Here is a 23,577-nt window from a genome sequence, read left to right on the forward strand (position 1 = left end):
GCCTGTTGCCGATTTTGTGAAGTAGTCCCAGACTACACTTCTACGCCGTCCTGGAGGAGCCATCTACAATAACAGGAGGTTAAGAGAGTCAATGATTATTTTTTTGTAATAATAAACATTTACAAACAAGTACATAAATACTGATAATGGCCCTCTACAAGCCTCATTAAAACATTGTGAGCTTGTAGATTGGCTATTTTTTATTTTACTATATTTTAATTAATGTATACCATACTATAGTATAAATTACTAAAATATGTCTTTGAGATATTGTGGGGCAGCCCTAAATGTCCAAAAATGCTAAATACAAATAGGCCTACTATGATTTCAGCATGGGTCAGGGATTCAAATGTAATCATGTATAGAAAATGTTACCCTTATATAAATGTGCTACCTGGGGTAGCACATTTATATAAGGTCACATTTTATATGCAACACTACATGGCTACGTTCTATGTAACGGTGTTACATTGAATCTCGTGACCCATATAATTGTGCTCCCTCGTCTGATTTGGGGCAAAATGGCTGCCCCCAGTACTTGTTGCACTGTTGTTGACTAGAAGCTCGACCGGCCGCACATTTCATGTATGCGTCGATAATAATCATGCGTTTATAAACAAAGCAGTTCAGTAAAGTTCTCTTACTTTGTGGAAGAAGAAGAATGTCCGTCTCCTTTCACTCCGTTGATGGCGGTGGAACTGTAGCACACCGTACCGTGGCTTCCCCTCCTGTGAGACGAGATAAAACATTCGGAAGCGAGTCAGCATGCAGTCAGACACATAATGCTATTATATTTTACATGAGCGTTACATTACAACGAACGGATTACCTGAAAAACAAGCTCCGTGTTGCTTCTTGGAGAAGTTGAACTGGTGAGTTTTTAAGGCGGATTGTGATGGCTCATGGCTGGAAAGTTTTCCAAATCTCTCTTTGAGAGAGAGAGAGAGAAAGCGAGACAGACAGTTAATTATTTCCAAGATAATAATAAAGTGTAAATGTATAAGCACGCTGTGAAGGGTTATATAATTGTGTATCTTACTTGTAAAACAGCCAGTTTCTCCACGACAAAGCGGCAGGTGAGGGTGTCCCCAGCTCTGTGCACAACATGCAGTGTTTACTTTTTTCTGTGCTCAGTCAGCACTGCAGACGCACTCGCAGAGGATTCATTCGTTTCATTGGCTCATGATGTACGTTTTCAACCAATCGAAGGATCTTTTGGTCGGCACATTGTTAGTGAGAGAGGTTGTTGCGCCAATATTTGCGCATGAGAAAAAATAAAATAATCGGCCTCGATTATTTTTTTTTACCACCGATACCGATATTAATAAAAAACATGAATATCGAAGCCGATAATCGGCCGTGGCCGATTATCGGTCGATCACTAGTAATGAGGGGGAAAAAAACTGAGAAGTGGTTTCATACTGTATAGCGTGCCATACAATTGTTCACAGGGACCAGGCTTCAGTATTGTCCTTGGCTTTGCTGAGCCATTGTCAGACTGTATTCATCACCTATTGACTGCTCTGGGGCTGTCTCGTTCTATTATACTATATTGTTGTATGATCAGAGTGCAAATTGATTGTGACAGAATCGAATCTTGATGGCCATTATTATCAAAACACTAACAAAAATGCTGTTTGTGTGGAATTAATGGTCTTTTGTCAATGGAAATAAACTTTCAATTTAGCTTCCCAGTCATTCAGTCATACTGGCAAGAGGTAATGCAGAAAGTATTGAAGGAATTTACTGCATTTTCTCTACAATCTATATACAATAATGTAGCTGTTGGTGGCTGGTGCAAGACAAATGTATTTTTCAGATATTGGCAGCCAGCAATAAAGTCTGTAATAAAAAAATGGGTTACAGACTCGAACTCCAACAAAGACTGAATGGATAGATTGTCACTGTTGTGACTGATGTTTGAACTGGAGAGTGATGATTTTGGGATCTATGGGATGATGAATTCAATATGCAATACTGTGAAAAACTGTTTACTGATCCATTACTGTATGACATGTATGTACATAATTTATAGTGTTTGTATTTATGTATGAGTCTTGTGATGTTGCATTTCTATTCTCGTATATAAAAATAAAAAAAAAGAATACCAAAAAAGTAAACTTGCAGGGTCTCATTTTAGTTAAGACTATTATCACTTCAATATGGGGCTAATCATTTGGTAATTTAATATTGAACACTCATTTTAATATCCTTGTTTGTCAGCCAATCAGATGGACCTGCTCATCGGGCCAGCCCAAATAATGAGGATGTAGACGGAGGACTGAAGACTAGGCAAACACAACCTCAGCAGAGTGAGTACTTTTGAAGGTTCAGAAGGTACCATCCTGGTTGGATGGCTTCCTGATGTTCCAGTTGATGCCTTGCATGGTTACGTTTGCCATTGTTGTAAAAGCGCTTTGCTTAAAGGTACTATAGAAAGAGTGACATAATCTGTATAATTAAAGCAACAATTATTGTATGCATTTCGTTTATGGGATTCTCAAATCTGAACTTTCAGGTGCCCCAACCCCCCCACTGGCCAGCTATCAGTATCCTAGCCTACCCATAACCAAAAGCAGACAAGAGGTAAAACAGAGTTTCCTTTCTATCATATATGTACACATTTTTATGTATTGGACACTGTCTTTAGTATTCTCGTGTGTGTGTGTGTGTGTGTGTGTGTGTGTGTGTCCGTGTGTCTCCAGCTGGTCTCTCTGGTAGAGAACAATTCTGTGGTGATCATCCGTGGAGCCACGGGCAGTGGCAAGACCACCCAGCTACCCCAGTTCATCTTGGATCACTATAGTGAAAAGAATGCCAATTGTAACATTGTGGTTACCCAGCCCCGCAAAATTGGTGCCACCAGCATCGCCCGATGGGTCGCTAAAGAGCGCAAGTGCACCCTGGGTAGCCTGGTGGGATATCAGGTCAGTGCAAACTCGTAGTGGACATGCTAAAGGCCTATGTTGTACACAAATGCAACCACACGCACAGACACTTGGACCTACATGCATGTTGATATGTTGAAATTATCAACCTAATGTCACCGCTCGGACATGGATATGTATTTTACAATTCCTTCATGCATGTTTTTGTTGTACTGTTTATGCATTTTTTATATTGTATTTATTTGTAAACTTGTTTTTGAAAAGGTGGTACTCCCTTATAGTACTAAAATGTGAGTGAGAGACTGTGAGAGAAAGAGGGGATTGTTGGGTTGACGCTTCCCCACAATCCATATTCAGACCGCAGCCATCTTGCCAGCAAGGTGATACCTAGGTCACACTTCCCATAGACAGCCCATTCATCCAAACAGAAAAGTCCTCTCTAATTATATTAAACGACGTCAAAATCACCAACATTGCAGCTGTAGGGAAAACTTGAATTATCCTCTTTCAATCTGTAAAGTGTTTGTTTCATAAAAATCCACCGTTTTGTTTTGAATGCACATAATGCAGGAGGCAGCAGGAGGTTGCTTTACTGATAACGAGCGCTTCCATACTCTGATACTTAAAAAATAATCATCTGCAAGAATGATTAAAGTAAGCCATAAAATGTCTACGTGGATTTTTATTAAACAAAAACTTTACAGATTGAAAGGATCATTCAAGCTTTCCCTACAGCTGCAATGTTGGTGATTTTGACGTTGTTTAATTTAATATAATTAGAGAGGACTTTTCTGTTTGGATGAGCTCTCTATGGGAACTAGGTATCACCTTGCTGGCAAGATGGCTGCGGTGGTTGTTGGAGCAGGTCAAGTTAAGATCCAGCGACTGAACAACGTTTGTGTACTGTATGTTGAGGCCTAAGGGGGAAAGAGCATCCTGGACTTGCAGCCTTTCAGCATATTGCATTTTTGCTGTTTCGTAACACTTTTAGTACATCACTGTTTCAGGTTGGCTTGGAGAAAATGGCTACTGAACACACACGGCTCATCTACATGACTACAGGAGTGCTCCTGCAGAAATTGGTTGGAGCCAAGACCCTCACTGAGTACTCTCACATCTTCATAGATGAGGTACAAATAAAGATGATGGGGAAACTTGAATCCATATTTTAACACAAATCCGCATTGTTCGTTGACATGCATAATCAACAACCTTGATGTTCTGTATAGGCCTAGGCTACATAATAAGCCAAATTGTATTATGTAAATATTCAAATATTTTCAAATATTAAAAATAATTTGAATGGGATTATAGAGGCCTACAATCCATCCCTGTGAACATCAGTATAAAAGACTGCAATAGATAATAATAATCAAAATGATTGTAGTGTTAAAATATCTAATCATTATGGCTGCACATTTACATTCATCTTGATTTTAGCCTAGATTCCCCCGAAAAAATCAAAAGCTAGGCTTTTGCACGCCTACAAGCGATGGGTGCGTAGAAGGACAACCAAGTGCTCGACGTCATGAAAAAGAAACACCTCTTGTCAGCCTAGATTCCCCAACATTAGGTTGTCTCTCTCTAGGCACAGAGAAACGGATCTCTAAATCACACCTTTTTTTTTAGCACATAAAAGAACACAAAGTTGATTCTACATCCGCTCTTTTGAGTGTGATGAAATAAAATGATAATTCCAAGGAACCCCTAAAGATTTCTCCCCATTCTGTTCCAGGTTCATGAGCGGACTGAGGAGATGGACTTCCTCCTCCTGGTTGTGAGAAAGCTTCTTCACTCCAACTCACGATATATCAAGGTACACTTGTGGTCTGACTTTGTTTTCCTCGTAGGCTTCCACCAGTGTCTCCTGTCACTTAACAGCGATTGTGTTTTACCCCAGATCATCCTCATGTCGGCCACCATCAACTGTGGTCTGTTTGCAGACTACTTTGCCACCCCAATTCGTGGTCAAATGAGCCCGGCCTACGTGTTTGAATTGGAGGGCGTGCCCTATGGCATCGACGAGTACTACCTTGATGACCTGCACAGCCTGATTCCATTTAGGGTAAGGGTAATTTGCTGGTACTGATGTTAACCACATGAAGTTCATGATTTGGCGAACACAATGCATTTGAGTTTTGTAGATAACTAAAAAAGAATGAAGGGTACCACTACCTAGTACAGACCCCTGGAGATCACCGGTCAATGAAGTATATAGGAATTAAGTGGTCCTACAAACTGCTAGCTTAACGGTTAATATTTTTGTGTGTACTACCCACACTGAAACATGTTGGATTTGTATGTGGTTTCATAGTCCTAATTAATTAGTCCTTACACCTTGGTTTTGTTAAGCAAAGTTGGGCAAAATGTGTGTATGTGTGTGTCTCTCTCTCTCTCTCTCAGTTGGAGGCACAGTCGTTTGAACCTGGCATTTCAGTGGAGATGTACAATGTTGTTGTCAGCCTCATCCAGAGTTTTGATGAGATGGAGGCCAAAGACCAGAGGTAATGAAGAAATACATTTCTCACAGTTCCAATTTATATGCCTGTATCCTTGAATAGGTACCTATTGGTTCATTATTGACCCATCGTACCAATGCTGTAAACATCCCTAATAACTGGAGGCTATTTAAAAAGGTAGAAGCCATTTCAGTTATTTGACTCTGAAGATGCACTACACGTTGACTCGTTCATCTGGCTCTGTAAAAGTGCTTACTTTTACGCTAGAGGTAATGTCTGGCTTTGTTCGCCCGTAGTGTCTGCACTCAACACCTGTCTTCTTTAATGCTGTGTGTGTGTGTGTGTGTGTGTGTGTGAACAGTAGGGAAGGGAAGGACGGTAACCTAACTGTACCAGAGAGAGGTAGCGTGCTGGTTTTCCTCCCTGGCCTAAGAGAGATCCAGTACATGCAGGAGGCTTTGTCCAAGCTGGTGCGCAAAAGGTAAGCTGTTTAAACCCTAAAAGAATCCTCTGTTCAATCTATGTACTGTATATGTCAAGTATTTTTATCCCCACAAAACTTCCCTGGTCGAGCTAAAAGGTGCGTTCCCACCAAAAGGGTGCGACTTGATGTTGCGTCGCAAATGAGGAAATGGGGCGATGCAAGCAAAGCATTCCATCGCTTCAAAATCTTTGCTCCAGCTGGAAAATCCCAAGCTGACCAGTAAGACTACCCTTTAGGGGGTGCATACTTAGTTTAGACTAGACATGGGTTAAGGTTAGGTTTAGGTGTGCTGCCCCGTGGGAGGTTAGGTTTAGGGTGAGGGTTTGAGATAGGTCCTACAACTACGTAGGACTAATGACTGGTCTAACCAATGTCTTAACCAAAAACTGTCTAAACTAAGTACTGCACCCAAATGGAGTGATTCATCAAGCCTCTAGAAAGATATTTTATCCATCAGTGGGAACACACCTTTATGATGATCTTTGCTCCATCTTTGCCCTCCTTTAGGATTCCATACCTTATAAATTATGTAAAGTAAAGAAACGATGGGTAATCCAAGAGTATGTTAAACATTCAGAAACGGCGCACATCCTACGTCTTTGGTGCTGGGCCAAACTGCAAAAGCAGCTAAATCATAAGCAATAATAGTCTCGCAACTCAGTTTTAATGCGCCAAACTCTATTCAGAAACAATGTTTTGACCTTGCGGTCTTCTTCAAGTGAACCAGAATGTTTTTCTTTTAATGTCACTGCATACTTCATCATTGCATAATGTTGCATTGAGGCTCTGATTGGTCTTTGCTGTGTGATGTTACATCACATCTGAATTGCGTGCACTGCATCAGACCTGTTTTCAGCAATGGTAAATTGGAATAATAAAAAAGATCCATATGTACAGTGCAAAGTGAACAGAAAACATGACCACTCAAAAATAGAAAACACTATTTTTGGGGGAGTGGGTATGCATAACTGTTTGTTTATGCACTGTACCTGTATATTCAGACTGCAGGTGTACCCCCTGCACTCCTCTGTGACTCTGGAGGAACAGAACGGAGTCTTTCTGGTCCCTGTCCCTGGATATAGGAAGGTAACTGCATTGTTGGCTTATGATGCCTTAGGCTGTGTGAACAATGAGCTGTATAGGGCTAATGTACAAATTGTACAATTAATGTACTGGTGAACTGTTCATCTCCACAGATCATCCTCTCCACCAACATCGCAGAGAGCTCCGTTACGGTTCCCGATGTAAAATATGGTAACTGCTTTTGCCTCTACTCTGTCACATCTCTTTTTCTTGGAAGTTTTACTCATCAACCCTCTTTCTTCTGTGGCATCCTTTTTTGCAGTGATTGATTTCTGCCTTGCTCGTCATTTGGTCTGTGACAGAGAGACCAATTACCAATCCCTACGACTCACCTGGGCATCAAAGACCAACTCTAACCAGCGGCGAGGTACAACATGCAATTATATACGACTTTATGGTTGTTACAGCATTGTGTTGCAGAATAAAAGTACAGAAAAGACAGCTAAAACATAGTCTTCTATAGTCTTATATGCGGCACTTAAGTTGGAAATCCAAGTCTCGTCATGGTGAAATAGAATGAGCATTCTGTACAAGGGTAGCCTGGTAGTGATACACAATGGTGCTACTACAGAGTACCAAGGCCAGAACTTGAGCAAGACGGTGTATTTTCACTTATTTTCTCTGTCCCTACCAGGCAGGGCAGGGCGAGTCTCTAAGGGTTATTGCTATCGGCTGGTTTCCAAGGAGTTCTGGAAGAATGAGATTCCAGACTACATGGTCCCTGAGATGCTGGTAAGAGATCATTGGGCCTCATTCACAAACATCTTAAATTATTCTTACTTTTGTTCTTAGAAAAGAGCCTATGAAAAATTTGCACAACCTGGTTTGCAACGCCATCATAAAAGTGCAGACTTGGAAGAACCATACCCGTGTCAGTATGTCAGTCTATGAACAGCTTCAGCTATACAGTACATTTTACATATCGCTGTGTGTGTGTGTGTGTGTGTGTGTGTGTGTGGTGCAACCACTCCAAGGAACAGCAATGTCTGTGTCTGCCTATGTACACTGTTGTGCCAGAGAGAGACAGTGCTGCACTGTTGCTTGCTAATGAGAGAGAGAGAGAGAGAGAGAGGAGGGAGGGGGGTGTTGCACCACTCTGCTCACACGGGTGATTTCTTTTTACCAAAGCTCTGATCCCTGTTCCATGCTCAAAACCTTTGTTTACCCTCCTCCCAGCTTGCTCCCCTGGCCACCATCATGCTGAAGGTGAAGCTGTTGGACATGGGAGAGCCCCGCACCCTGCTCTCGACTGCCCTCTCTCCCCCCAACCTCAACGACATCGTGAGGACCGTACTGCAGCTCAAGGAGGTCCTGAAAGCACAGTTCTATGGCTCTCCCCCAGTCAATCTGACTGCTGTAGTAGTAGTTAGCGACCAGGTTGTGTGGCCAGATGACCATCCTGGTCTGTCACTGTGCATTAGAAATGCTGATGTATGTGTAAAGTGCTGTGTCAGGAGCTCTGAGTCAGCCTGCATTAGCGCTGTCAGGGTTGTGAATTGGTTAGATGAGAAGAAATGTAGGGCAATGCTGTGAGTGAGAAAGGAGACGATGTATAATTAAGTCACTAAAATAATCATTTTATTCCCATTTTTTTATGAATAATGTTAATTTGCATAAATAAATAGATGTGCAAATATAAAAATAAGAAACCACAAATATAAGTATTTGTCAATGTGCCCATTGTCATATTGTATGTGTATGTCTGTAGATGGGTGCGCTGTCTGCAAAGAATGACGACAAAGGTCAAAATGAGGATGGTGAGTTGACCTTTGCGGGCCGTGTGCTGGCTCACCTCCCCGTGGACATCCAACTGGGGAAGATGATCGTGCTAGGGCACGTCTTTGGCTGCCTGGAGGAGACCCTTATCATAGGTCTGTCTGCCATTGTACAACAGAACACTGTGTGCGATACCAAGTCCCAGGCTGTGTGTGTGTGTGTGAGCTAACACCCCTTTCATCTCTTTTAGCCGCATCGCTGTCTCTGAAGAGCTTCTTTGCCATGCCCTCCGTTCAGCAGTTGGCTGGATACAGGTGAGACAAGCCATACAAGCTCTACTGACTCATCATTGTGTTATTTTCAGTCTCCATACTGGTTTTACATAAACCATAATGGTCTCCATAATAACATTTACAGAGTAGCGACAAATCACTACTTCTAATAAAAGTTAAAAAATCTAAAAGTTCAAACGTAAGTTTAATTGGGTGCTTAGATGAGCATTATTATTTTCATTGGACGCATTTCTACGAAATATAGAGGCAGCACATCAGTTAAGTTGCAGCTGCAGATTGAGAAAAGTACTGTAAGTTAACTTTCAGGTTTTGTCTCCATTTGTCTGATTCGTTGTGACAAATAAGGGCATTATTTTAAGCTACTTGTGAAATAATATGTGGCTAGCCTAAGTGACACCATCATCCCATCTAACATCTTGAAGTGACCATGAGAATCACCTGGCTTGGCCACCTGGCTGTCATAGCATTGCTAAGGCATCACTCAGCAAAGATTTAAAACCACAATATATACAAACCCGTTTGTCGATTAGTGAGAAAATTAGGGTGCTGAATTAGCCTGGCCCCAGCCCTGAATTGCTAGCCACGCCCATTAAGAAAATATGTTCTGGGGATCCAGTTCTGAAGTCTGCCTACGGCGGCGTTAGTGTCGTTCGGAAATCCGATCACAGCAGCTGATTGGCCATCAGCCCCGTCACTCGACAGTGTCAACAAACACCCACTGCGGTGACTCAATCTGGCTATTAAATCGGCGTATGATAAATAGTTTCTTTACAGAAACGACAGGTTTTATAAACCGCCTTTGTTCACATGCTGGTAGCGCTCGTTGGCTGTGTTTTGTTTGGTTAGCAAACGGGTTAGCCATAGCCATATGATTGACAACGTCCTCTGCTTTCCTACTATTCTGATTGGTTTGTATGCTTTCAGTCTGAATAATAAAGTGAAACGAAATTCAGGCTAGTGATGAATGAAACGGTAAGTAAATACAACCTGTATTAACCATGGGAAGAAACGCATCACATGTGATTTTCTTATCTGATGAATGTTTTTGTTTTCAGGAGCAAGCTGGCCTTTGCACACAGCACCCCAAGTGATCTGATAGCTTTTGTCAATGCTTTCCAGGTAATATCTTTAAATCATCAGCTTTACTTTGAAGTGAACAGATTTATATATAATTCCTTTGTTTTGTTCCCCTGTTGTCTCACTTTTAGGCATGGTATTCAGCCAAAAACAAAGGACAGCTGAGACATCCAAAGGTGAGTGAAACTTGAGCTCTCCACAACCCACATTTGCAAAGAGGTGCTAATGGGCAACACGATCATTGTCATTTTTACTCTAAATACAAAATGATCATCCGCCGATATGTGTTTGGCTTAAAATAAGGTGTGGTCTGGCAATATCAGGGCACACTATCTTAAAGTTTGCACTTGCATTTAGAACAGCTTTTAGTTTCTAAACTCGGGCGCAGTGGCAGTGCAGGTGTTTGCTTACCATTTAGATGCATTATTAGCTCACCATCCTCATGACGCACGTAGCACGCAACCATCCATTGTGTTTTAAGAAGTGATTCATAACAACCTGAGAGTAAGCATATCATTAAGTCCATATGTGAAATCAACACAGATGTCTCTTGGACATGAGGAGATATTGGGGCTACAAGAGGAAGACATGAATTTTGACCAGCACCGCGGCATCTTTTCTACCCGTTGCAACCCAAATTCAACGCAATAACACCCATGTTCAACATGGTAGATGACATTTATGGTGGCACAAGACACACCTGCAATTTGCACCTTGTAGTCTGCTCCATAGATTGTCTAAATAGGGCCCATTATCATCATCGGGAGCACTATTACCTCAATCTGTTGATTTTCTGTTGATCTCAGTGAATTTGCAGTAGATGGTTTTTGTGTGCTTATGCTGTCTTTTCCTAGGATGAACTGGACTGGGGGAAAGAGAACTGCATTCAGATCAAGAGGATCAAAGAGGTATGCAGAATTTTCCCAGTATCTTGATAATGTGGTCCTATAAAAGGAGGAAATAGCCTTGTGGTGATGTTTACTTCAAAGAAAGGAGGGAATAATTATATCATCCTGCCACTACAGAAGATTGTCCTAAATCCACATTGAACTCCATACTGCGTTTAGATTATCCAGGTTGATATGAACTCCATGCTGTTTAGATTATCCAGGTTGATGGACTATTGTCCAAGTAGAAAATATGTTTGAAAATTTGGTGTGGGTAAGATGCTAACGAAACCTTAACTGGCATTTAGAAACCGTGCTAATTTAGACTAAAAGATTAACTCTCAATGGCATTATATAGTGAAATAAGCAGTTAATTTAAATCTGCAAATTAAGTGCTTTACATTTAGATAAAATGTATGGGCAAAAAATAAGTAAAACGGGATGATCAATAGAAGAAAATAAGTAAAGTGAACAGTAGCTAGATGAGCAATTCTGGGCATGTCATTACATGCAAACCTTCAGTGAAAATGGCAGATTAGCTATTTTCGGCAAAGTGATTTGTTGTCCAGGGGAAAAGGGAAATATTGACCCCATATTTATGTGGTTAAAATATTCAAAGTTGCTGGCTAACCTAGCTTCTCATGCCAGCTAGAGGCTAAGTGCTGTGATCGCAACGGCCCAGTCACCGTTGGTGACCTGGACATACTGTACGTACAACCAGTAAAACGGTTTCTGAGGATCTCAGGTTGTGTGCTTTTAGAGCTTAAAGAGGCAGCTTTGTGCCAAACAATGAAGAGAGAAATGTTAACGTCAATTCTTAAATGCACTTGCAGCTAGTGATGAGCTGGCATGTCTTTGAACGAGTTACAAATGTAGTACATCTGACCAGTGGCTCATTCTACACAGGTGGCAGAGCTCTTTGAAGACCTGAAGAAACGTGTGGGCCAGTTCAACATGGTTGTGCCGGATAGTCCTATGCCCATGGACTACACCAGCCTGAACAAACAGAAGTTCATCCTGCAGGTTGGACTCACACCAGTAGTTCATTTTAATAAGAATTTACTGGGTGATCTCGGGTCAAAAGCCAGATGTTTGTTTAGTTTTTTTGTATGAGGCAGAATTTTCACATCCTATTACTGCTTTTGTCATTTTAGGTCCAATAAACATGATTCTTTAGGAATCAGACGGAGGCATGAAAGTTATAGTACATGCCCCATCATTCATACAAATCTGCAAGTAACATTTTTTTCCCCCAACAATTTAAGCACATGTGGTTGAAGGCTTTTTAATGTGGTTAGTGAAAGATCTCATCGCACTCTGTATTTGAAACTTAATAAAAGCACAGTAAGTTATTGATTTTCCTCTCACTGTGACTAAATCAGACTGTCATTTTTGTCTAACTAAAGATCAGTATCTGAATTCCTTAATTTATCTCTAATATCTGTTTTAGGTGGTCATCGCTGGTGCCCACTACCCCCAATACTTCACCCAGGGAGATATGGATGAACAGCTGACGTCCAGAGAGATGTGTGGCTATGACCCCAAAACGGCAGTGATGGTATGATATTCAAGGCAGGGAAACAAATGTACTGAAATATCCTGGTGTAATTTAATAAAATGTACTTCTGCTTTCCGTTTATGAACTACAGAGTCTTATTCTTCCTGGGAGGGAAAACCCTTTTAACTAAAATAAGTAGTTATTTTGTATCTGGGGCAGTGATTGGTAGAATATTTACTGCAAATAGTTTTATCCATTAACTGTTAATGGGTAAAGTGTTGAGCATGTCTGCTGACAGCCGCTTTATTTTCTGCACATTTTCAGCTTCTCAAGTTATAGACTGTTGCAATGTCTGGTCGTCGTCGTGTACAAATGTTTTTGTATTGGCTACTCTGATCAATACATTGTAAATTGCTGCTCCTCTCCAACAGAGTGGTGTGTAGGCTACGTAAATATTCATAAGTCTAGACCACCCCTACCAACCTTGTATTAAGCTTTTAGTAACCTACAAATTAAAATGAACGAGCCGCTGAAGGAGAAAAATTAATTAATTTCAGTCTACTCGGTCCGTGTCACAGAGGTGGCCTATGGACCGTTGATGAAACCTGCCTACCAATGCATACAGTATATTTATGTATACATTTTATGAATGCAAGAACAATGGCTTCTACTTCAGCATTATTTCCAGGGAGAGAGAGGTTGTAGGTCTTGGAATGCCCATCCATGTATTTGGTTGGCACGTTTCTCAACTGGTTATGTGAAGAACTCAAAGGGGAGGGGCGTGATTATTCTACTGCCATTAAGAATGATTAATCACAATTAAACAACATTGCTTTAGCTCAGGGTTAGGCACATCCATATGGGTCATCCCACTGACTATTACGTTTCTTAACCCATTAAAACCAGAAAAGCATATGTCATTTTAGATATTGGCATTGGTTCAGATCTACAAGCTCACAGTGCGAGCTTGTACATCTTCATCATCATTTTTGGACATTTTAAAAAAAAACATTCTGATAGTGTGAAGTCTTAATATACAAGTTATGAATGTGTCTTAACATAAGTTGTGAATGGGTCAACACACTGACTGTCTGTGTGTTTGGTCTCAGGTGAGAAACCTCCCTCAGTACAGCTTTCTGTACTACAAGCAGCTGCAGTCACTGTTCCGTCAATGTGGCCAGGTGAAGGCCATATCCTTTGAAAGTTCCAGGTAACGTTGAATTAAAATTGCCTCCTTACAAAGAATGCTTCGAAATGGGCTACCTCATCATGCTTTACAATTGTTTATGCTGTGTGTCTTCAGAGCATATGTGGAGTTCCACAGTACGTCCAGGGGCTCTGGGGTGCTCCCTGAGGTGACCCTGGCCCTGTTCCTGAACCTTCAGAGCCTGCCCTTGGACCTACAGGTCTACCGGAATGATGATGTAGAAGACCGTGCCCACTCCCAGGGGAAAACCATTGCTCACATGAAATACTCACGGTAGGGAAGGAAGGAAGTCGTCAACATCCTTTTAACCACATGAATCCTAGGCCCTCATTTATCAATCGTGCGTACGCCAAAATATGGGTGCACGCCGAAATTACCGACATGTTCGGCATTTACCATTTCCACCAAAGCTTGAAATTGAACTTGAGTAGGACAAAAAGTCACGTCTGGTCGGGAGCTGTCGTACGCTTTGTCCTCACCAGTTTTTCTGTCGTAGAACAGCGGAGCAGCATTGTTTGACCAGCTGAGAGGCTGTCACAGGCATCTAAACATATATGTATTCACTCCTAAAATGTTTATATAAAAATATATACAGGTATGTATATGGGCTACATGTAGAAAAAAGTAAAGGAATACATCAACGATGTGTCTTTGTGTCATATGAAATTAGTAGGAGATAAAAATCGCACTATTAAAAACAATGTTGCAAGTTAGATGCTTAAGCCATTTAAACAGTGTTTTGCATGAGCGCATACATGCGAGGATTTGGGCTGTCAGTGCTGAAATATTTCCATGACGGAGAGTCCCAATTAACGTGGGTAGCCTATACTGTAGCCTAATCTACAGCAGGCCGATGTCTTTCTGGAGTTACGTTATGTGCAATCTCCTCCTCGTTTAATAAACCTGACGCGTCGCTCGAATGCCAAATGTACCGTGCCAGCGCAAGTGGGAACCGCATCGGAGATAGTATAGGCTACCCAGCCAGCCCACCACCACCAGTGCCATGCAGCCACATGAGGCTACGGTTTTTGCCGCTGCACATTCATATATTGACAGTTGACAGCGACTAGCGACTGCGAGGCAATCTAAATAGACTCGAACGTGCATGGTCAGTTGGTCACGGACGGACCACAGTGATAGAGAGACAGACAGGACAGGACAGGAGGAGCATGCAAAACAGCAGCGTGTGTGTGTGCCTATTTGTTGTATATTAAATTAAAAAGACTTTAGTAATTTAATATACAACTAACAACACACAGTGAAAGTTGCTTGCAAATTGCGATATGTTGCTTGGGGGGGGGGGGAGGCGGGCAGCAAGCGAAGCGAGAGGAGAAACGGACAGCTTTATTTAATTCATGCAGGTTCATTTATTTAAGATACAACAAAACAAGTTGCGTGTGCGTGCGTGCGTCTGTGTGTGTATGAGAAAGGGGGCAGCAAGGTAACCATGGTTTGAGGATCGTATTGCAGAACGTTCATGTCGCAAAAACGAGGGCGAGGCTTGATTTCATAGATTTCAGCCGTCACATTTATTAACGTCAGAACGAAATTAAGGAAGGATCAGTTGTTTGCGATCACTTTATAAATGCCGTGGCGACGTGGGTGTACTACGAAACCTGCACTCAAATCTGTGGCAGATTTTACACTATTGATAAATGAGGGCCCTAGTGTCCATACTCCAGGCAAGTCATAGTAGGTCAACAGTTGGCAAAAATAGCAGATCTACAAGCAACGTGTTGTGAGCTTGTAGAAGGACAAAGGAGATAAAGTACAGACCCCGGTCTATGAATTATAAGGAAAGCAACTGTCGCACACACATGCAACACTCATCGTTGGCCTGGGACTACGTGTTGATATAACCTGACATCCTAGTGCTCTGTGTGACGCTCCCCAGCTCTCGGCTACATGAAGGTTGTTTTTTTAGACGGAGGCATCTCCTGTCAGTCCTATCGGGACTGTGATATGGAGTTGCACACGTGTCTGAATCTAGACTATCTTTTTTCAATTTTCCCATAGACGTCTCAAAACTTATTTATTTAAAGACCTGTAAGCCTCGGACAAGGCCAACAGCCGAGTCGACAAATCATGACAAACACTTTTGGGGCAGGGTAACACTTTTTTGTTGTTTTTATTCTTTATAGTTATTTGTTTGGCCCAAAGAAATGCGTTTGTCTTGATTTGTCAACTCGGCTGTTGGCTTTATCCAAAGCTTTAAATAATTTCCTGGTGCCCTCGTTGTTCTGAAAGGCAGGGGGGACTGCAACGCTCTATTCAGTATTTTAGCTGTGACGTGAGCGCCCCCTCCTGAGATACTTCCGGGTCCTACTTTTGTGTCCTCATGGAGTTATACTGTGACACTCCGTCGGACTAAATCTGAGATGAAAACAACCACGAAAGTCTAATTTTACCGCTTTCCTTGCAACAATAAAGCTGCGCTGCTCTCCCAAATCTGGCTGTGACAGGCCGTCTGCCCTACATGGAATACTATCGCCATTTTATTTTATTGTGTCAACTAAATCCTCATTAATGCAAACTAGATTCAACATACTAAGCCTGCACGCATTCTAAATATGCCCCCGAAATATTTTACCGAGCAAATGGACTGTTGCCACCTTCAATAATAATGATAATAATAGTTTTAATAATAATATAATAATATTTTTATTATCATGGACACTTGTACAAAACATTAATAATTCTACTCGAGTTGGAAGCATTAAGACCCATTCTAACCCTCAATGGCTTCCTTTCTGAAAAATAACGTCATTTTAAAAAGATTCATGCGTTTAGATATTCTATTTACAATGGGATGCGGACGGGAGCTGGTGCCACTTGGACCCGGACGTAACGTAGCACTACAAAATGATGTCTGACTTAAATACTGAATAGTGCAGCACTAGAAGCACCCAAACGGAAATGGACAAAGATGGAGGATGAGCCAAACAAAGTTCCTGTTTCTACACAAAATAGGAGGTGGTGCCCCAAGAGGCATGTGTGTGTGGTGTGTGTCACACAAGATCCAGGTTTGGATATAAAAGGTTATAAAAGGTTATGGATTCGAAACCAAAAAAGATCTTGGGAGAATTGAGTCAATGTTCTTAACTGATTAATTGGAAATGTATTGTAAACAAGTGTAATGCTTTATGGTGTCGTCCACAGTTTTTTTGTATGGAGTTGTGCTTGAAATGTACTGTAATTCTGCAAACTGTTAAATACTCCAAACAAACAAACCTGACTCTCCCCTCCCCTCCTGGCTGTGTTGTTGCTGTGCAGGGTGAACGTGGATCTCCAGACCCACTCTGTGAGCCTGATGGGAGTGCTGAGCAGCAACATTGAACCAAAGAAGCTACCTCCTAACCCCATCTTTGTGGTCAACATTACAGAGGTCAGTCCCCATAACGGATTGTATCGATTACACCATCAGCAAAGTTAGACGGAGGTTATCTGTTCTCAAAACTGGTTTTCACAATTTGGTGATTTTTGGCTGCTCCGAAGAGATGATTAGCTTTTGCGTCAAAACGGGTCAAGACAATTTCAAGAGAAAAATGACACACTTGCAGAAAACGAGTTGAGAAAACAGGCTTGAAAGGTTCACTTCTGTGGACTCTTGACACAAGTGTAAAAATAATAAGTGGTTAAAAGCTATAAGGTGACACAGTCGCGTCCTCGGGTCTAAATGGGTCAGTTTGGGTGATTGTCTGTCCAGGTGGTGGAGGTGGGTCACTTCTGGGGCTTCCAGGCAGACGAGGCCAGCATGGAGAAGCAGCGCCATCTGACAAAAGAGATTAACATGCATGAGAAACATCCGGTCACTGTTTCCCTCTACCCCAACCTTCTGTGCCTGGCTCCCTACTCGGAGAGTGAGGACCAATGCCTGTACTACCGCGCCAAGATCCTGCATATGCGCGGCAACTCTGTGGAGGTTGGTTGGCTAAGCTTACATGTGTCCATTTCCATTATGAACTCACTATGTGACATTATTTGTAGACAATAGTGATGTCTTTTGTAAGCTAAAAAGCTGTTCACATCAAGCACGGTAAAAAGAAAAAACTATAACCATACAGATATTGTTTTAAAAATCATTCTAACTCAAGACAGTGGTGAAAGATATAGTTGATGTTATAGTTTTGGTGCTTGATGTTAACAGCCCTTAACCCGTAAGGTACTTTCTATGGGAGATTTCTGATTTAATCTTTGCATAGGATTTTAGATGAATGATGTTCACCAAGACGGTCTACATATTTATTGTATTTTATTTTTTACCGGTCAGGATGTACAGACTCAGAGTAATTACGTTTTCTGGTATTTGTCAAAATGTAACCTTTTGTCCAGAACAATGAAATAATAAGTGTAATGTATGTTAAATAACAAAACATAAAACTCTTAGGTTTATGTTGACCACAGAGCTTATCATCATCATCACCTTTATTTATACTCTGAAATACAGTTGAGGGCAAGCCCTCATTTTCATGTAGCCAAGGTTACAATTCACAAATACATTATAAATCAGGATAAATTACAAAGGAACTTTAATGCAGAACAACCAGTAAAATAAATCAATTGAAGCAGGAGCAATCACGGTGAAAAATGTTCTGGAGCATTCCTTTGAACTGACCGAAGGATGGCAGGGAGCTCAGTTTTAAGGAGTTTTAAAGTTCATTCCACAAGGTTGGGCCATTGACAGAAAAAGCTGTCTTGCCCAACTCTGTCTGAGCCTGAGGAACCTTGAGCCTTAAAGAATCACTAGAGTACTGCATAACATCAAATCTAAGTTTTAGTTTTGTGTTGGAGTATCAATGTAAAGTCTTGATTTAAGTTTTAGTTTTGTGTTGGAGTATCAATGTAAAGTCTTGATTTAAGTTTTAGTTTTGTGTTGGAGTATCAATGTAAAGTCTTGATTTCTTGCAGGTGTTCTTTGTGGACTTTGGCAATACCACAGTGGTGGCCTGCAGCAGCCTTAGGGAGCTTCCTGCTGACCTCATGTCAGCCCCATTTCAGGTACTGTATATGTCACTAGTTTTATTGAAGTAAATACAAAGACTGATGCTTAGGCTAACCTACAGTGCCTCTGACAATCAAACTATGATTTTCTTTTTTAACTATTAAAAGTTCTGCAGTGGAGGAGAATTTATAATATATACATTACACACACACTGTATATAACTTTTATATTGCAAATGATGGGCTCCATGTGGTATGATATTGTGGAAACATGAAACATGAAACTGCTGTATTTTTGGCTTTTAGTGTACAGTATGTGTTAAATATCGTAAGTTCAACGAAGAGATTGAAAATCAGCAAATGTCAGATATTATGGAAGTTCAACGAAGAGATTGAAAATCAGCTAATTTCAGAAATTATGGAAGTTCAACAAAGAGATTGAAAATCAGCAAATATTAGATATGCGTCTCTTGATGTTTCCAGACTTCAAAGAAGAAAAATAGATAATAAAGCTGTTTGAGTTTAACTTTTTCCTTAGATAATGGTTGTTGTCATCGGGGTGCGCACGCTTTTCCGACACACCAAAGATCCGAAGCGGGGGGACATGCGATGCGATGCGAAAAAGCGATGGTCCGACATGCGCTGCTCCCGTGCTTGCGGTTAGGGTTAGGTTAGGATTGAGGTTTCGGATCAATAGTATGTCGGAACTAAAGCCTGCACCCGTTGTCATCAATGAGACTCAAGACTTGACCATGTTCACTCCTTTGACTGATGTTAGGCAAAGGAGTTCCACATCGCCGGCATGCAGCCTTCAGCCCAGTCCATGATTCTGGGTGACCACTGGAGTAGCCGAGCCCGTGACCGCTTCATCACTCTGGTGAAGGGTCGCTCTCTCATCGTGACCCTCTACTCCATCCTGCACGGCGTCATGCGCGTGGACCTACTCTCGGACAACACCAGCGTGGCCGACATCATGGTGAAGGAAGGACACGCCATCAAGGCACAGGAGAGCTATGACTCCACGGTAACATGACTGACCCTGTTTAACACATTCTGAACGGGAACCCCTTTTGGTGTTAGCCTTATGTTATGCTTTAGCTATTGAAAAATAGCAGATCTACAAGCTCATAGCGCGCCACCGAGTGGGGCGCTACGAGCTTGTAGGTCTGCTATTTTTGAAAAAAAGAACGACTGACGGAAACAGCTTTTTCAGAAAACTGTCAGCATGTAGAAGACATTTTTTTAATCTGATCTCGTGTCAAAATGGGTTAAAAGTCTGACACATCAAAAACAACTGGTCTCTAAAGCCTGCTTAATACTTTGTCATACGATAAATAACGATAACAGATGTACAAGCTCATAGCGCTTCCAATCAGCATGCTTTGAATGCTTTATTGGATACTTTAATACATTGTGAAAAGGAGTATAAATTAGGCATAAGACTAGAGATCCAAACTGATCATATCATTACTGTGTGTGTGTTTATACTGTATGTGTCGTCTTGTAGCAAAACTATGAGGTACTATCGGGAATGTACAAGGACATGAAGGACGGTACCTACGCGCCCAACTCCGCCAGCAGTTCCTGGAAGGACCGCAACAAGGAGGAGACTGAGCTCATTGACAACCTGCTGTCCCATTTCTCCAGGAACAGCCAGTGCCAAGCCAAGGTAAGACTTGGGTCTTTAATGTCTTTCTCTGCCACTCGCCATCCCTCCATTGGTCCGTTTGTCCAGCAGGGGGAGCCATTTTGGTGAACCCAGCCCATGGGCCCAGTGATGCTGTTTGGTAAAGCAAGAGCGCACACCCTTTCTGTCTGGTAGTCCAGACAATAACAGTGCCGTCTGACCTGTTGAAATTCAACAAGTAGATTAGGGTTGATGTTTATTTGTTCCCACAGGCAATACGGACATCAGCACACACTAAAATAAATAGTTTTTATGACTTGATGAACCACTCTTATTTTGAGGTCAAATATTTACTTTCGTTTGAATTGATGAACGTGCTAAGCTATGCATTAGTGGTAAAGAGCTGCCCGCACATCCAAATATTTCAAGGTGCAGGATCTGAAGAAATTACTAAGAAAGAAAAGAGGAGATCCGCGCACGGTTTTAAAAGCTCCCAAAATAATATATTAATAATAATAAATGAGCAGACAAAGCAACAACGTTTCGACGTAACCAGCCTTCGTCAAGTACATCACATCATTAAGCAAGATTGAGTGAGCGGGTTTTTTTGGAGATTTCCAAGATGGTAATATTATTCTAGCAAAGGGTCTAACTTTTGATTTGTAAATGTGTTTGACCGTTTGTGTGAGGTGTGCTTGTGTCTAGACACAGCGATCACCCTGGCTTTACTAAGACCAGTCCTATGTACTACTTTCAGCTGAATTAGACTGAGACGTACACATGAGGTAATTGAGTTGATTCTATATAAAGTGTCCTCCTCTGTCAACACCATCCTCAATTCTCCCATTTATTTTTTTAATCGCTGTGTCTGAAACAAATTATCTGGCTGGATCTCTGGGTACTGCACTAAGAAACAGCATGCACAAGTCAATGCAAATAAAAATGACTGGTGTTGCCTGTGAATGACTGATACTGTACTAAGCACTCTGCACTAGTATAAATAAATAAATGCATATCAGACTGATTGAGTGTACTTTGAATTCCATGTCCAATGGTTGCTTTCCCTTCCAATGCCCCAGGTTCGCGTCAACGGGCCGTCAAGCCCATACATATCCACCTTCCACAGCATGAGCCAAGCCAAGCATTACCTGTGAGTAAACCACGTGTGCAGATGTCACATTTACCTCTTAAGCACTATTTTGTACTTTGGCATACAACAGTTTCACACAAAATGGTATAACTACAAGCTCACCATACGAATAGTGAGCTATTACATGAGCATTACATTTGAAAATGTTTGAACAATTTTTTGAATTTGTCAATGCCCCAAATAGTGATGCCAGTGGTTAAGTAAGCACAAATTAAGTCTTGAATCACAGATTCAGAAGTGTGATGGCCACATCGTTGAAAACTGGCATATTGCCTATCATCCATGTGCTTATTGAACCACCCAGGTCAGCTTGCATAACGAAGAACAGCATCAACTCTGCGGCACTGAACCCAAATCCTCAGAGCAAACACCTGCGGATGCTGGTAGCTGGAAGTGTGGCAGTTAGCCCTTCAGGTACAACATGGATCAAAGCCATAAGTGACTTAACCCATTCTGTGTTCCGGGTTCTGTACAGTGTTCCAAAAATATATTTTTTTTTCATGCTGTTATATAAATTACTTTTTACTGTGTGTGTGTGTGTGTGTGTGTGTGTGTGTGTGTGTGTGTGTGTGTGTGTGTGTGTGTGTGTGTGTGTGTGTGTGTGTGTGTGTGTGTGTGTGTGTGTGTGTGTGTGTGTGTGTGTGTGTGTGTGTGTGTGTGTGTGTGTGTGTGTGTGTGTAGGTTACCGTATTCTACTAAGCGACACCACCCTCATGCCTGACATACCTGGGCTCCCTGCACTTGTCACCATGCTCTTCACCCCTATCATGGAGCTGCGGTCAGTCGGACACAGATTTATACTTTTTCCCAGAATTAGCATTTTCAGCACTTGTGAGTGCTGATGTATGACCTGTGCTATATAAATAAAGTTGTATTGACTAGTTAGTAATGCTGAACCCATGGAAGGTCCCCCCCACTTGATTAATATATTCTCTTATCATGTTCTGTCTTATGTTTTATATTTTAGTACCAACAAGGAGAGGACCTGCTACACTGGTGCACTCTGTGGCCTGGGGTGGAACAGTCAGACTAGAGAGGCCATCATACCTGACCACGATATGGAGCTGGCCTTTGACGTCAAGTTCGATGTGGAGGACATCACCGAGGTATCAGACTTGTTTTACGACAGAAAGAGCCCTACAAAGTCACGGAACCTAAATTAAATGTGCACGTTTGATTTTTCCGCTCAGATCAACGCCTTGAGAGCAGCCATCAACTGCCTGGCGTGTGAGGGGCCCAGCGGCCCTCTCCACCTGGGGCCCGACAGGATCAGCCGCCTGCAGGACGACTGTCGAGATCGCCTCATCAGGTCTTTATACACGCACACTGAACAAAACACCAGTAATTCACATCAGCAGACAATGCAACTGAGCAGTTATTTATAGCCTATTTAATTTCTTATACAGACTGTTTGCCAAGTCACCTACCAGAGAGCAGATCATTCCAGTGATCTATGAGAAAGCAGGGCATTGGAACCAGGTACAGTAAATGAGCCTTCAGACATCCACACCACATTTTTCTCGTATTCCGTTTATACCACACCACATCTTTTCTTCTAATGCTTGTTAACTGTCTGTGTGTTTGTTTGTGTGTGTGTGTGTGTGTGTGTGTGTGTAGGTGGACCCCTCTCTGAAGATGGATATTGTTCAGGCGGAGAGTTTGAAGCGCAAAGGCGTTCTCTTCCAGCTACATCCAGTCACTCTCCTCAACAACTGACGGATCAAGTTTTATTCAACTGAAGTGGACTCTGTCTAGACCCTTCAATGCGACTCCTTTGAGTTTTTTTGTTTCCAGATGAAGTGGACTCCACTCTGAACTCCACTCTCTTTGAATACAAGGTTATGTTTAAAAAGAAAAAAGTCATGCTACCGTTTTAGTTGTAAATGGGGTAGATACAGCTGGTGCAGTGGTGCCATTTGAACAAGTTCTGTTCATTGAGTTTGAAATCCAGCTTTTTTTTGTTGTTCAATAATGTGTTTAATTGCTGTGCACTGTAGGTAGTTGTAGCAGTGCCACAGTTGTGTGCCAATAAATATGCTTTTGAGTGTTTGTAACAGATGACTCGTCAATCACAGTCGGCACTTAAACTAGGAGCAGTCTCATTGTGGCGTGTGAGCTAGGAGCAGTCTCATTGTGGCGTGACTGTGAGCTAAGGCTAAATTTGTCACATCAACCCAAGCGCACAGAAAATGAAAGGGGTTTCAATGCCAGAAGCAGTTGGTTTGTATTTATAGTGCACCTTTTAAACTCCCCGCATGGTTTACCCA

At 41.7% G+C, this 23,577-nt stretch overlaps 1 protein-coding gene across 1 annotated transcript; it reads left to right on the forward strand.

The window, feature by feature from the left end:
* Window positions 1-332: 332 nt before the first annotated feature.
* tdrd9 (tudor domain containing 9) lies at window positions 333-23,026 on the forward strand (the record flags this gene model as incomplete). Its single annotated transcript, XM_080784216.1, has 34 exons — window positions 333-336; window positions 2,519-2,586; window positions 2,706-2,927; window positions 3,896-4,018; window positions 4,624-4,704; window positions 4,789-4,959; window positions 5,292-5,392; window positions 5,709-5,828; window positions 6,833-6,917; window positions 7,028-7,085; window positions 7,177-7,281; window positions 7,549-7,646; window positions 8,091-8,222; window positions 8,623-8,785; window positions 8,881-8,944; window positions 9,979-10,042; window positions 10,132-10,176; window positions 10,855-10,908; window positions 11,794-11,910; window positions 12,338-12,445; window positions 13,495-13,595; window positions 13,689-13,865; window positions 16,866-16,977; window positions 17,299-17,514; window positions 18,501-18,590; window positions 19,312-19,557; window positions 20,041-20,202; window positions 21,240-21,310; window positions 21,615-21,724; window positions 21,992-22,088; window positions 22,278-22,416; window positions 22,501-22,619; window positions 22,717-22,789; window positions 22,928-23,026. 34 exons carry the CDS (start codon window positions 333-335, stop codon window positions 23,024-23,026), a joined length of 3,795 nt encoding a protein of 1,264 aa, XP_080640342.1.
* Between the last annotated feature and the right edge of the window lie 551 nt (window positions 23,027-23,577).

Source organism: Protomyctophum bolini (assembly GCF_963924005.1).
Source record: "Protomyctophum bolini genome assembly, chromosome: 15".
NCBI classification, from domain to species: domain Eukaryota; kingdom Metazoa; phylum Chordata; class Actinopteri; order Myctophiformes; family Myctophidae; genus Protomyctophum; species Protomyctophum bolini.